At 45.7% G+C, this 13,246-nt stretch overlaps 1 protein-coding gene across 1 annotated transcript in view; it reads left to right on the forward strand.

The window, feature by feature from the left end:
- Positions 1–6,326: 6,326 nt before the first annotated feature.
- The window catches only part of LOC124039093 (calponin-3-like), a 31,911-nt gene continuing 24,991 nt past the window's right edge, over positions 6,327–13,246 (forward strand). The window contains exon 1 of the mRNA XM_046354974.1: positions 6,327–6,583. Within this exon, the coding sequence (XP_046210930.1) occupies positions 6,527–6,583 (57 nt within the window). The 5' untranslated portion in view covers positions 6,327–6,526. The remainder of the gene's footprint in view (positions 6,584–13,246) is intronic.

Below are 13,246 nucleotides of genomic sequence, written 5' to 3' on the forward strand. Positions count from 1 at the left end.
CTGCCAAGTGTCGGCTGGAGTGGTGTAAATCACCCTGCCAAGTGTCGGCTGGAGTGGTGTAAAGCTTCATGCCAAGTGTCTGCTGGAGTGGTGTAAATCACCCTGCCAAGTGTCGGCTGGAGTGGTGTAAATCACCAAGCCAAGTGTCGGCTGGAGTGGTGTAAATCACCATGCCAAGTGTCGGCTGGAGTGGTGTAAATCACCATGCCAAGTGTCGGCTGGAGTGGTGTAAATCACCATGCCAAGTGTCGGCTGGAGTGGTGTAAATCACCATGCCAAGTGTCGGCTGGAGTGGTGTGAATCACCATGCCAAGTGTCGGCTGGAGTGGTGTAAATCACCCTGCCAAGTGTCGGCTGGAGTGGTGTAAATCACCCTGCCAAGTGTCGGCTGGAGTGGTGTAAAGCTTCATGCCAAGTGTCTGCTGGAGTGGTGTAAATCACCCTGCCAAGTGTCGGCTGGAGTGGTGTAAATCACCATGCCAAGTGTTGGCTGGAGTGGTGTAAATGACCATGCCAAGTGTCGGCTGGAGTGGTGTAAATCACCCTGCCAAGTGTCGGCTGGAGTGGTGTAAATCACCATGCCAAGTGTCGGCTGGAGTGGTGTAAATCACCCTGCCAAGTGTCGGCTGGAGTGGTGTAAATCACCCTGCCAAGTGTCGGCTGGAGTGGTGTAAATCACCCTGCCAAGTGTCGGCTGGAGTGGTGTAAAGCTTCATGCCAAGTGTCGGCTGGAGTGGTGTAAAGCTTCATGCCAAGTGTCTGCCGGAGTGGTGTAAATCACCCTGCCAAGTGTCGGCTGGAGTGGTGTAAATCACCCTGCCAAGTGTCGGCTGGAGTGGTGTAAAGCTTCATGCCAAGTGTCTGCTGGAGTGGTGTAAATCACCCTGCCAAGTGTCGGCTGGAGTGGTGTAAATCACCATGCCAAGTGTCGGCTGGAGTGGTGTAAATGACCATGCCAAGTGTCGGCTGGAGTGGTGTAAATCACCCTGCCAAGTGTCGGCTGGAGTGGTGTAAATCACCATGCCAAGTGTCGGCTGGAGTGGTGTAAATCACCCTGCCAAGTGTCGGCTGGAGTGGTGTAAATCACCCTGCCAAGTGTCGGCTGGAGTGGTGTAAATCACCCTGCCAAGTGTCGGCTGGAGTGGTGTAAAGCTTCATGCCAAGTGTCGGCTGGAGTGGTGTAAAGCTTCATGCCAAGTGTCTGCCGGAGTGGTGTAAATCACCCTGCCAAGTGTCGGCTGGAGTGGTGTAAATCACCCTGCCAAGTGTCGGCTGGAGTGGTGTAAATCACCATGCCAAGTGTCGGCTGGACTGGTGTAAATCACCCTGCCAAGTGTCGGCTGGAGTGGTGTAAATCACCCTGCCAAGTGTCGGCTGGAGTGGTGTAAATCACCATGCCAAGTGTCGGCTGGAGTGGTGTAAATCACCCTGCCAAGTGTCGGCTGGAGTGGTGTAAATCACCCTGCCAAGTGTCGGCTGGAGTGGTGTAAATCACCCTGCCAAGTGTCGGCTGGAGTGGTGTAAATCACCCTGCCAAGTGTCGGCTGGAGTGGTGTAAAGCTTCATGCCAAGTGTCGGCTGGAGTGGTGTAAAGCTTCATGCCAAGTGTCTGCCTGAGTGGTGTAAATCACCATGCCATGTGTCTGCTGGAGTGGTGTAAATCACCCTGCCAAGTGTCGGCTGGAGTGGTGTAAATCACCATGCCAAGTGTCGGCTGGACTGGTGTAAATCACCCTGCCAAGTGTCGGCTGGACTGGTGTAAATCACCCTGCCAAGTGTCGGCTGGAGTGGTGTAAATCACCATGCCAAGTGTCGGCTGGAGTGGTGTAAATCACCATGCCAAGTGTCGGCTGGAGTGGTGTAAATATCACCCTGCCAAGTGTCGGCTGGAGTAGTGTAAATCACCATGCCAAGTATCGGCTGGAGTGGTGTAAATCACCCTGCCAAGTGTCGGCTGGAGTGGTGTAAATCACCCTGCCAAGTGTCGGCTGGAGTGGTGTAAATCACCCTGCCAAGTGTCGGCTGGAGTGGTGTAAATCACCCTGCCAAGTGTCGGCTGGAGTGGTGTAAATCACTATGCCAAGTGTCGGCTGGAGTGGTGTAAATCACCATGCCAAGTGTCGGCTGGAGTGGTGTAAATCACCATGCCAAGTGTCGGCTGGAGTGGTGTAAATCACCATGCCAAGTGTCGGCTGGAGTGGTGTAAATCACCATGCCAAGTGTCGGCTGGAGTGGTGTAAAGCTTCATGCCAAGTGTCGGCTGGAGTGGTGTAAAGCTTCATGCCAAGTGCCAGCTGGAGTGGTGTAAATCACCATGCCAAGTGTCGGCTGGAGTGGTGTAAATCACCCTGCCAAGTGTCGGCTGGAGTGGTGTAAATCTTCATGCCAAGTGTCTGCTGGAGTGGTGTAAATCACCCTGCCAAGTGTCGGCTGGAGTGGTGTAAATCACCAAGCCAAGTGTCGGCTGGAGTGGTGTAAATCACCATGCCAAGTGTCGGCTGGAGTGGTGTAAATCACCATGCCAAGTGTCGGCTGGAGTGGTGTAAATCACCATGCCAAGTGTCGGCTGGAGTGGTGTAAATCACCATGCCAAGTGTCGGCTGGAGTGGTGTAAATCACCATGCCAAGTGTCGGCTGGAGTGGTGTAAAGCTTCATGCCAAGTGTCGGCTGGAGTGGTGTAAATCACCCTGCCAAGTGTTGGCTGGAGTGGTGTAAATCACCCTGCCAAGTGTCGGCTGGAGTGGTGTAAAGCTTCATGCCAAGTGTCTGCTGGAGTGGTGTAAATCACCCTGCCAAGTATCAGCTGGAGTGGTGTAAAGCTCGCCACCATTGGACTCTGGAAACGCGTTCTCTGGTGTGATGAATCACGATTCACCATCTGACAGTCCAACGGACTAATCTGGGTTTGGCAGATGCCAGGAGAACGCTACCTGCCCGAATGTACAGTTCCAACCTTAAAGTTTGGTGGATGAGGAATAATGGTCTGGGGCTGTTTTTCATGGTTCGGGATAGGTCCCTTAGTTACAGTTAATGATACAGCATACAATGACATTCTAGACGATTCTGTGCTTCCATCTTTGTGGCAACAGTGACAATGCTCTAAGCGAGTTCCATACAGAAATGGTTTGTGGAGATTGGTGTGGAAGAACTTGACTTGGCCTGCACAGAGCCCTGACCTCAACCCCATCGAACACCTTTGGAATTAATTTAAACACTGACTTCTAGCCAGACCTCATCGCCCGACCTCACTAATGCCCTTGTGGCCGAATGGAAGCATGTCCCTGCAAAAATGTTCCAACATCTAGTGGAAAGCCTTCCCAGAAGAGTGCAGGCTATTATAGCAGCAAAGGGGGGGACCAACTCCGTATTAATGACCATGATTTTGGAATGAGATGTTTGACGAGCAGGTGTCCACATACTTTTGGTCATGTAGTGTATGTAACTGACTTGCCACACACAGACCATATCTTTTGAAATCTGAGCCATTTTGAAGTTCATCTCTATGAGGATGACACAAGAACCCCCCCCCCCCCCCCCAGCTGACAAGGTAAGAATCTGTCGTTCTGCCACTGAACGAGGCAGTTAACCCACTGTTCTTAGGCCGTCTGTAAATTTGAACTGGTTCATAACTGACTTGCCCAGTTACTAAATCGAGCAGTATAGCTGACCATTTAGGAAGCTTGACTATAACTTAATAACAGACTTTATGAGAATTGATCATCCATATATATTAAAGTAGACTGTACCAAGATGAAGCAGAAGTGTGATTCTACCCAGCTCCTATATGACTACTCTTCTCCTGTGTGACTCTGCTCTGCATGACTCTGTGTAACAATATAGCCTCTCCTAGCCCCTACCTGGGCTCAAACCAGGGACCCTCTGCACACAGACAACTGACACCCATCGTTACCCATCGCGCCACAAAAGCCGAGACTCTTGCAGAGCAAGGGGAACAACGACGTCGAGGTCTCAGAGCGAGGGACGTCACCGATTGAAACGCTATTAGCGCGCAACACCGCTAACTAGCTAGCCATTTCACATCGGTTACATCAGCTCCTGTATGACTGCCCAGCTCCTATATGACTCTGCTCCTTTATGACTCTGCTTCTATATGACTCTTCCCAGCTCCTATATGACTCTGCTCCTTTATGACTCTGCTTCTATATGACTCTGCTTCTATATGACTCTTCCCAGCTCCTATATGACTCTGCTCCTTTATGACTCTGCTTCTATATGACTCTGCTTCTATATGACTCTTCCCAGCTCCTATATGACTCTGCTCCTTTATGACTCTGCTTCTATATGACTCTGCTCCTTTATGACTCTGCTTCTATATGACTCTGCTTCTATATGACTCTGCTTCTATATGACTCTTCCCAGCTCCTATATGACTCTGCTCCTTTATGACTCTGCTTCTATATGACTCTTCCCAGCTCCTTTATGACTCTGCTTCTATATGACCCTTCCCAGCTCCTATATGACTCTGCTCCTTTATGACTCTGCTTCTATATGACTCTGCTTCTATATGACTCTGCTTCTATATGACTCTTCCCAGCTCCTATATGACTCTGCTCCTTTATGACTCTGCTTCTATATGACTCTGCTTTTATGACTCTGCTCCTATATGACTCTGCTCCTTTATGACTCTGCTTCTATATGACTCTGCTTCTATATGACTCTGCTTCTATATGACTCTTCCCAGCTCCTTTTGACTCTGCTCCTATACCAGGTGGAGTGTTGAAGATTATGAAACTTCAGCTTTCAAGTGACATATTTCAACTTCACCTGTAAACCTGACACTGACAAACTGCATACTTTCAAACAAGGTCCCTTTATACACACCGCAAAGGGTGAATGACAGTGGAAGATCGCAATCTCAACAAAGACAACGTGTGTGTGTGTGTGTGTGTGTGTGTGTGTGTGTGTGTGTGTGTGTGTGTGTGTGTGTGTGTGTGTGTGTGTGTGTGTGTGTGTGTGTGTGTGTGTGTGTGTGTGCGTGCGTGTGTACGTGTGTGTGTGTGTGTGTGTGTGTGTGTGTGTGTGTGTGTGTGTGTGTGTGTGTGTGTGTGTGTGTGTGTGTGTGTGTGTGTGTGTGTGTGTGTGTGTGCCGTGCCATGCCCTTGAGTGTCCTTTTCCACCTTGGATGGAGGCAAAGGGACCAATACTGCTTATTATGGACTCAGGGCTTCCAGTGTATAGCAGCTTGGCTGTTACTATTACACCAATAACATGCAAGGCAACCACCCGAGATGTAGCTGATCCTTTCAGTGATGTATTAGACCTCCAGAGCAGCTTACAGAAGCACGTATGTTTGAGTGCCTTGCTCAAAAGCACACCCACAGATTTTTTTCACCTAGTCAGCAGCTCAAGGATTCAAACCAGTGACCTTTTGGTTCCCAGCCCTATGCCCTTAACCTGGGGCGGCAGGGTAGCCTAGTGGTTAGAGCGTTGGACGAGTGACTGGAAGGTTGCACTGTTCCTAGGCCGTCATTGAAAATAAGAATTTGTTCTTAACTGACTTGCCTAGTTAAATAAAGGTAAAAATAATAAAAAATAATTTAAAAAACGCTAGCCTACCTGCCACCCTGTGCAATCTATAAGAGGAACCTAGATCAGGTTGATCAATAAAATAAATGGCATATATTATTATTATTATTATTATTATTATTATTATTATTATTATTATTATTATTATTATTATTATTATTATTATTATTATTATTATCAATACAATATAGATCAATATAGGCAATATAGATCAATATAGGCTTATTATCAATACAATATAGATCAATATAGGCTTATTATCAATACAATATAGATCAGGTTGATCAATATAGGCTTATTATCAATACAATATAGATCAGGTTGATCAATATAGGCTTATTATAGGGAATGTACATGTGTAATTTTAGTACCCAACAGATCAAACACATTTATTTTACCTTTATTTAACTAGGCAAGTCAGTTAAAAACAAATTCGTATTTACAATGATGGCCTAGGAACATAAATACACGCATAACTTACATATACTGTACATGTATAACATATAGGCTGTTGTGCTTCAATTGCTGTCCTTCTTTTCCATTCTGAATAACTCAAATGTGTAGCTACAACATCAAGTCAAACCAAATGCTCAGTAATAATAGATAACATGTAGGATTGTTCTTGTTGAAATGAGGAGCATAAACTTCTATATAAATGCGCGGTAGTAGCAGCCTCCAACAATGATCAGAGGACATGTACATTCAGCTCATTTGATTGGCTCTGAAGTGTTCCGTCAATAGTCTTGCGACATTTTTTTAACAAATAAAACGTCTGTATTGAAGTGGAGACGTTTCGGTGTCCGACGGGACACTGCGGTCCTCACACACCACCACATCTGCACGGATTTGAACTCCTCTTTTGGACTGACTGAACAGGACCCAGAAGTACGCTGTTCATTGAGTGTTACAAAGTAACCGAACGGAATCGTTTCAGCTACATTGTAGCAAGGAATATTGACTTTTAAATCTCGAACAAAGATGACTTCATTCAATAAGGGACCAGCCTACGGATTATCCGCAGAGGTGAAAAGCAAAGTGAGTAAGGAACCCAACCAGTAGTTAAATAATTAGTTTTGGGGTATTAATAACCACATGGTTTATTATCGACGTTTTTGAACTAACCAGCTGAACCAACCCGGTCTGCTGCTGCGTGCTACAGCCAGTCAGGATACAGGTAACGGTTTCAACTCAACTCTGCTATATGAAAGCGCCGTCGTACATCGTGGAATTGAGTTTATTCGGCTGGATAAGTCTACTGGCAGAGTTGAAAATATGAGTATATGTTCCGAGACGGGGATTTATTCGATTCTGATGCACATTTGTCGTTGATAGGCTACATAGAAACGTAGACTAAAAGTAGAGAATAGTTTGCCAGGAGTTTCTCTCACATCAAATAAGATAGTTCGTACATTTAGGCCTTTAGCCTATTTCAATAAAACCAATTACTGGAAGTGGCATGAATGGAAGCCAAGTCAATTCATTGTTCGTAGCAGGGAGACATTAAGGAGTCAGTAAGGTAGGGGGGCGATGGAAAGACTATGCCCCCACATTTCAATTGGGCAACCAATGGGGAGTGATTATGACTTTCAATCAAATGTATTTATTAAGCCTTTCTTACATCAGCTGATATCTCAAAGTGCTGTACAGAAACCCAGCCTAAAACCCCAAACAGCAAGCAATGCAGGTGTAGAAGCAGGGGGGCTAGGATGAACTAACTAGAAAGGCCAAAACCTAGGAAGAAACCTAGAGAGGAACCAGGCTATGAGGGGAGGCCAGTCATCTTCTGGCTATGCCAGGTGGAGATTATAACAGAACATGGCCAAGATGTTCAAATATGACCAGCAGGGTCAAATAATAATAATCACAGTGGTTGTCGAGGGTGCAACAGGTCAGCACCTCAGGAGTAAATGTCAGTTGGCTTTTCATAGCCGATCATTCAGAGTATCTCTACCACTCCTGCTGTCTCTAGAGAGTTGAAAACAGCAGGTCTGGGACAGGTAGCATGTCCGGTGAACAGGTCAGAGTTCCATAGCCGCAGGCAGAACAGTTGAAACTGGAGCAGCAGCACGACCACGTGGACTGGGGACAGCAAGGAGTCATCAGGCCAGGTAGTCCTGAGGCATGGTCCTAGGGCTCAGGTCCTCCGAAAGAGACAATTAGAGAGAGTATACTTAAATTCACACAGGACACCGGATAAGACAGGAGAAATACTCCAGATATAACTTTCCATTGTAACACTGTATGTTATTATACCTTTAAATCAGTGAGGAACACAGACTGAGACCAAGGTCTCTGTTACAACTGGGCCCTGACCAAGGTCTATTTTACAGCTGGGCCCTGACCAAGGTCTCTGTTACAGCTGGGCCCTGACCAAGGTCTCTGTTACAGCTGGGCCCTGACCAAGGTCTCTGTTACAGCTGGGCCCTGACCAAGGTCTCTGTTACAGCTGGGCCCTGACCACGGTCTCTGTTACAGCTGGGCCCTGACCACGGTCTCTGTTACAGCTGGGCCCTGACCAAGGTCTCTGTTACAGCTGGGCCCTGACTGAGGTCTCTGTTACAGCTGGGCCCTGACTGAGGTCTCTTTTACAGCTGGGCCCTGACCAAGGTCTCTGTTACAGCTGGGCCCTGCCCAAGGTCTCTGTTACAGCTGGGCCCTGACCAAGGTCTCTGTTACAGCTGGGCCCTGCCCAAGGTCTCTGTTACAGCTGGGCCCTGACTGAGGTCTCTGTTACAGCTGGGCCCTGTGTATACACGTTAACACATACAGTTTAGGTACAATAATTAAGAAACTAAACAAGACAAACTAAATGATCACAGATAACACACAAAAAAATAATCATCATTAAAAAAATAATAATGAATACAGCATATTTAATTTAAATACAACAGAATTCATTTATAAATAAGTTGTTCTACTAACAACACAAGAACTTGCATTTACCCGAAACAACTAACTGTACAGCTGTCAGTCAGATGTTGGAATAGGTTTATTCATGTCAATTTAACAAAAACGTATTATTGTTTAAAGCCACACTCCTGAATGTGTTTCAATGACAAGCCCATAGAAGTGAGAGAAATGTAACCACTTTCAAGTTGCGTAGATGGAGTTATGGATCCAGGCACTTTACAGTCAGTCCATGAGAGATCACAATGGTCGTTTTTATTCACATCCAGGCACTTTACAGTCAGTCCATGAGAGATCACAATGGTCGTTTTTATATACATCCAGGCACTTTACAGTCAGTCCATGAGAGATCACAATGGTCGTTTTTATATACATCCTACAACAACAACAAAACTGAAATATTGAGGTTATTAAACAAACTTACATTCTGTCTTACAGTTAAAGTAAACCTAGTTATAGTCAATGGCTATGTAATGAGTTGAAATGACTTATCGAACAGTTGGAAATAACGTGGATTGTATAAGTTGGCTGTCTGGATACTGTCAAGCTGTGCTCAGGAGAAACGATCAACGGAGTAGGAAATCATTAGAGGAATGTTTGGTTCATAGAACATTGGTCTCCTAGGCTACCAAGAATTGTCTCTCTCTCTGTGGGAAATGACAGAATCATGACGTCATCGGTCAGCCTACCCAGCGAAAACAAGCAGTCAAGGCCGGGGGAGATAGGACCATGTTTAACGTGTTGGTCGGCTATGTGAAACTGTCTCATGTTTACAGTTTATGTCTGCCCACTCTCTGTTTGCTTTGATAGCATTGGTGCCAACAGCAAGCAAACCAAGCGTTCTCTCCAGATAAAAGATCAGCAGACTGTCATGGTCTACTTCCTGTTTGCCAATGGCACTTTTCAACAAAGCTGAAGGAGTTTATTGACCAGGACAATGACTTGTGAACAACACAGTGGAATCTGGGATACTGGAAGTGTGTTTGTCAGTTAGCAGAAAGCTGATCATCGACAGAAACCTATCAAGTGTTGTTGGAGTAGCTTTTAAGTGACATATTTCGATGTCGACGTTTGACACACTGAGTCAGCAGTCTCTCAAACGTCAGCAGAAAGCACACGATATTTCCATTTAAAATGTTGGGCCAGTCGAGGTTTAGAAGATTACCCAAAAGCTTGGAATGCCTCAGTGATCCATCTCTATCTCCGGCATCCCCAGAGTCTCACATTGACACACTTCCTGAACATGAGAAACTGGAAACCAAGGTTACCGGCAACAAACAACACAAAAACTCTAATATATTCTCTCTCTCTCTCTATCTCTCTATCTCTATATCTCTATCTCTCTATCTCTCTCTATGAGACCAGACCATCTCATTCCTCAAAGGCCCAGTGCAGACAAATATGTCCTGTGTGATTAATTTTCATTTCATTTACACATGATTATAATGACCTTTTAGTGTAAGAGCTATTTGAAAAGACTGTCTGAAATCTCTGCCTCTTTTGTCCTGCCTGGTGATGTCACCAGCCGGTAAATGAGTTAATAGGCCAATAAGAAACAGTGTTCCAAACCTCTCTGCCAATAACAGCTCGCTTTCAGTTTCCCCCTCCCCACTCAGACCAGTCCTAGCAAAGTTCTTGCTTGAGAAATAACTCTTTGCTAAGAAAAAAAGTTTGTTTTCAATTAAAATGGCCAAAAATAATCACAGTAAGGTATTTCATTTTTACCCAGAAATGATTTGATATTGAGATAAAAAAGATGTATTGGCCCTTTTGTTAACTACTTAGTGGCCCCTGTTAATGTTTGCGGTGGTATGACAAGCTTTTGGGTAATCTTCTAAACCTCGACTGAAATCAGATGAGTAGTTCAACCAACGTTGGGCTGGCCCAACATTTTAAATGGAAATATCGTGTGCTTTCCGGTATATTCCAGGGTGGCTGCCAACACCGGCTTTAGTTGAGAGCTGCTTGTGTTAATACACAGTGGATTCTGACGGCTGGAAATTAAAAGCAGCTTGGTTTTCTAATGTACATACGTGTTAATCTGGAAAGATGACCAGCATCTGTCAATCAACCACACACACACACACACACACACACACACACACACACACACACACACACACACACACACACACACACACACACACACACACACACACACACACACACACACACACACACACACACAGAGACAGAGAGTGGTGCAGTGGTCTAAGGCACTGCATCTCAGTACATAGAGGCATTAGTATAGTCCCTGGTTCGAATTCAGGCTGGGTCACATCCGGATGTGATTGGGTGGCCCACAATTGGCCCAGCGTAGTCCAGGTTTGGACGGGGTTAGGCCGTCATTGTAAATAAGGATTTTTTATTAACCGACTTGCCTAGTTAAACATGGACACACTTGAATTAAGAAGAAACAGCATATATTTTTGTAACTGTCGTTGTGTTCAAAGTTACTTTCCCTCAGCTCATTTTCTTTATCCAGTCCTTCAAATCATCATGTCAATCATTAGTAATCAAACAACACCCTGAAGTGCTGTCCAGTGGGTCTCGGGGGGTTGAAGTGTGGACCAAATGTCTGACTGGTGTTTCCTTGATCTTACTTCTCAAGTGTTCTAAAATAGAACAGGAATTCCCTCTGGAGCCTTGGAACCTTGGAACACATGATCACACGGTTACATCTTTTCTACAGCAGTTGGAGGGAACTTCAAGATGAATTATTTATCCAGTTCTTGAGGTCACTGCTCTTGTTAAGGGTAATGCTTTCCCCTAATCTGGTGCTTTCAACGTGAAAGAGAGAGTTTTTATTGAGGCCAGAAGGAATTTGGTTACCAGTGGACATCAATCTTCAAGGCATTCCGAGTCGATCACCAAACATTTCCGTAGAAAAGCCAACTCTAATTGCATGCGCTATCTTTTGTTTTTGTGCTGAGCTGTTGGCGGTAGGTGTACTTGATACAGAAACCCTGTTCACTGGGTAGGCAAAGTGTTCCTGTTTTGAACTATTTAATTTTGCCTGAAAAGACAAATTCCGCCTACCCAGTGGACCAAGAGGTCTGTGGATAAATCCTGTGTGCCTACTACACCGGCCAATCAGATGGCTCCAGTCACTGTGCCTATAGCTTGCTTCCAAGAGCCTGGTCACTGCCAAGTTTAATGCGAGCCTACGTGAGATTTTATAACTTTTATCAAACCCCGATCAGAGAGAGAGAGAGACTGGGAGAGAATACAGCAAAGAGCTGCTGTTTTTATGAGTTCAAGTTTTTATTCACCGGTTTCATTCAACTCTATTAGAAAATTAGAAAATGTGCTTCTCCTTCCACTCACAATGCAGCTGCAATGAATGAGTAGCCAAGTCTATCGACTCGGTAGCCCTGCGGTTTGATTATTATTAGCAGCTCGTCGTGTCTATTTTAATATTGAGGAGTTTCTCACGTTCTCTGTTCGTAACCATGAATTTGTGCATGAGGCAGATGTGGTTGTGATTCGATTCCAGTGTCCCCTCTCTAGTCCGTCTCACCTGAGGGGAGAGCAGGGACCGTGAGAGGCAGATGTGGTTGTGATTCGATTCGAGTGTCCCCTCTCTAGTCCGTCTCACCTGAGGGGAGAGCAGGGACCGTGAGAGGCAGATGTGGTTGTGATTCGATTCGAGTGTCCCCTCTCTAGTCCGTCTCACCTGAGGGGAGAGCAGGGACCGTGAGAGGCAGATGTGGTTGTGATTCGATTCGAGTGTCCCCTCTCTAGTCCGTCTCACCTGAGGGGAGAGCAGGGACCGTGAGAGGCAGATGTGGTTGTGATTCGATTCGAGTGTCTCCTCTCTAGTCCGTCTCACCGGATGGGAGAGCAGGGACCGTGAGAGGCAGACCCTGTGCTGCCCCCTCCCTCCATTGAGACCAATGCCGTATTCAAAACAATTGGAAACTCGGAAATCTAAGACTTCTGACTTCAGTGCGTTCAATACAACTGGGAACTCTGAAGAAAAAAACGAAATTCGACTGGGAATTTTTTTTTTCAATGGTCATCCAACTCGGAATTCAAAGTCATAAACTCTGGCATCTGACTTTTCAACCTGAAGATCACTGACGTCGCGATTTGACCTCGTCCCCCCCCCCCTCCTCCCCCTGAGTTCACCGTTCTCCTGAAGCCATCAGATGCACAGGTACCATCCAGTAAAATAAAAGAGCAAATTATTTAAATTTATGCTCCACTGTGCCTCGCAACTGCTACACCAACTGATCTATTCTGTTATCAAAGCTTGAGTTTTGAAATACAATCTGGTCTGAGAAGAACAATCTTGGCAGGCCAGGCATGTAGCCAATATACTGTGGTAATGTATTAGACCTACTGCGCAAACCTTATTCCTCCTGAACTGTTTTTATCCCATAAGAAGCTAAGCTCTGTCTAGCTATATGGGATTGTTTTAAGAAGTGCCCAGTCCATTACTGGGACCAAGCTTCCTGCCATCCAGTACCCATATACTAGGCAGTGTCAGAGGAAAGCCCAAAAAATGGTCAAAGACTCCGGTCACCCTAGTCATAGACTGTTCTCTCTGCTACCGCACGGCAAGCGGTACCGAAGCACCAAGTCTAGTTCCAAAAGGCTCCTTAACTGCTTCTACCCCTAAGTCATAAGACTGCTGAAGAATTAATCAAATGGCCACACGAACTATGTACAATGACCCCGCCACCTTTGTTTTTACACTGCTGCTACTCGTTGGTTATTATCTAACCAATAGGAGGTAGGTAGCCTAGTGGTTAGCGCGTTGGACTTATAGCCGTAGGGGTTGTAAGA

The sequence above is a fragment of the Oncorhynchus gorbuscha genome, linkage group LG07 (assembly GCF_021184085.1).
Source record: "Oncorhynchus gorbuscha isolate QuinsamMale2020 ecotype Even-year linkage group LG07, OgorEven_v1.0, whole genome shotgun sequence".
NCBI lineage: Eukaryota > Metazoa > Chordata > Actinopteri > Salmoniformes > Salmonidae > Oncorhynchus > Oncorhynchus gorbuscha.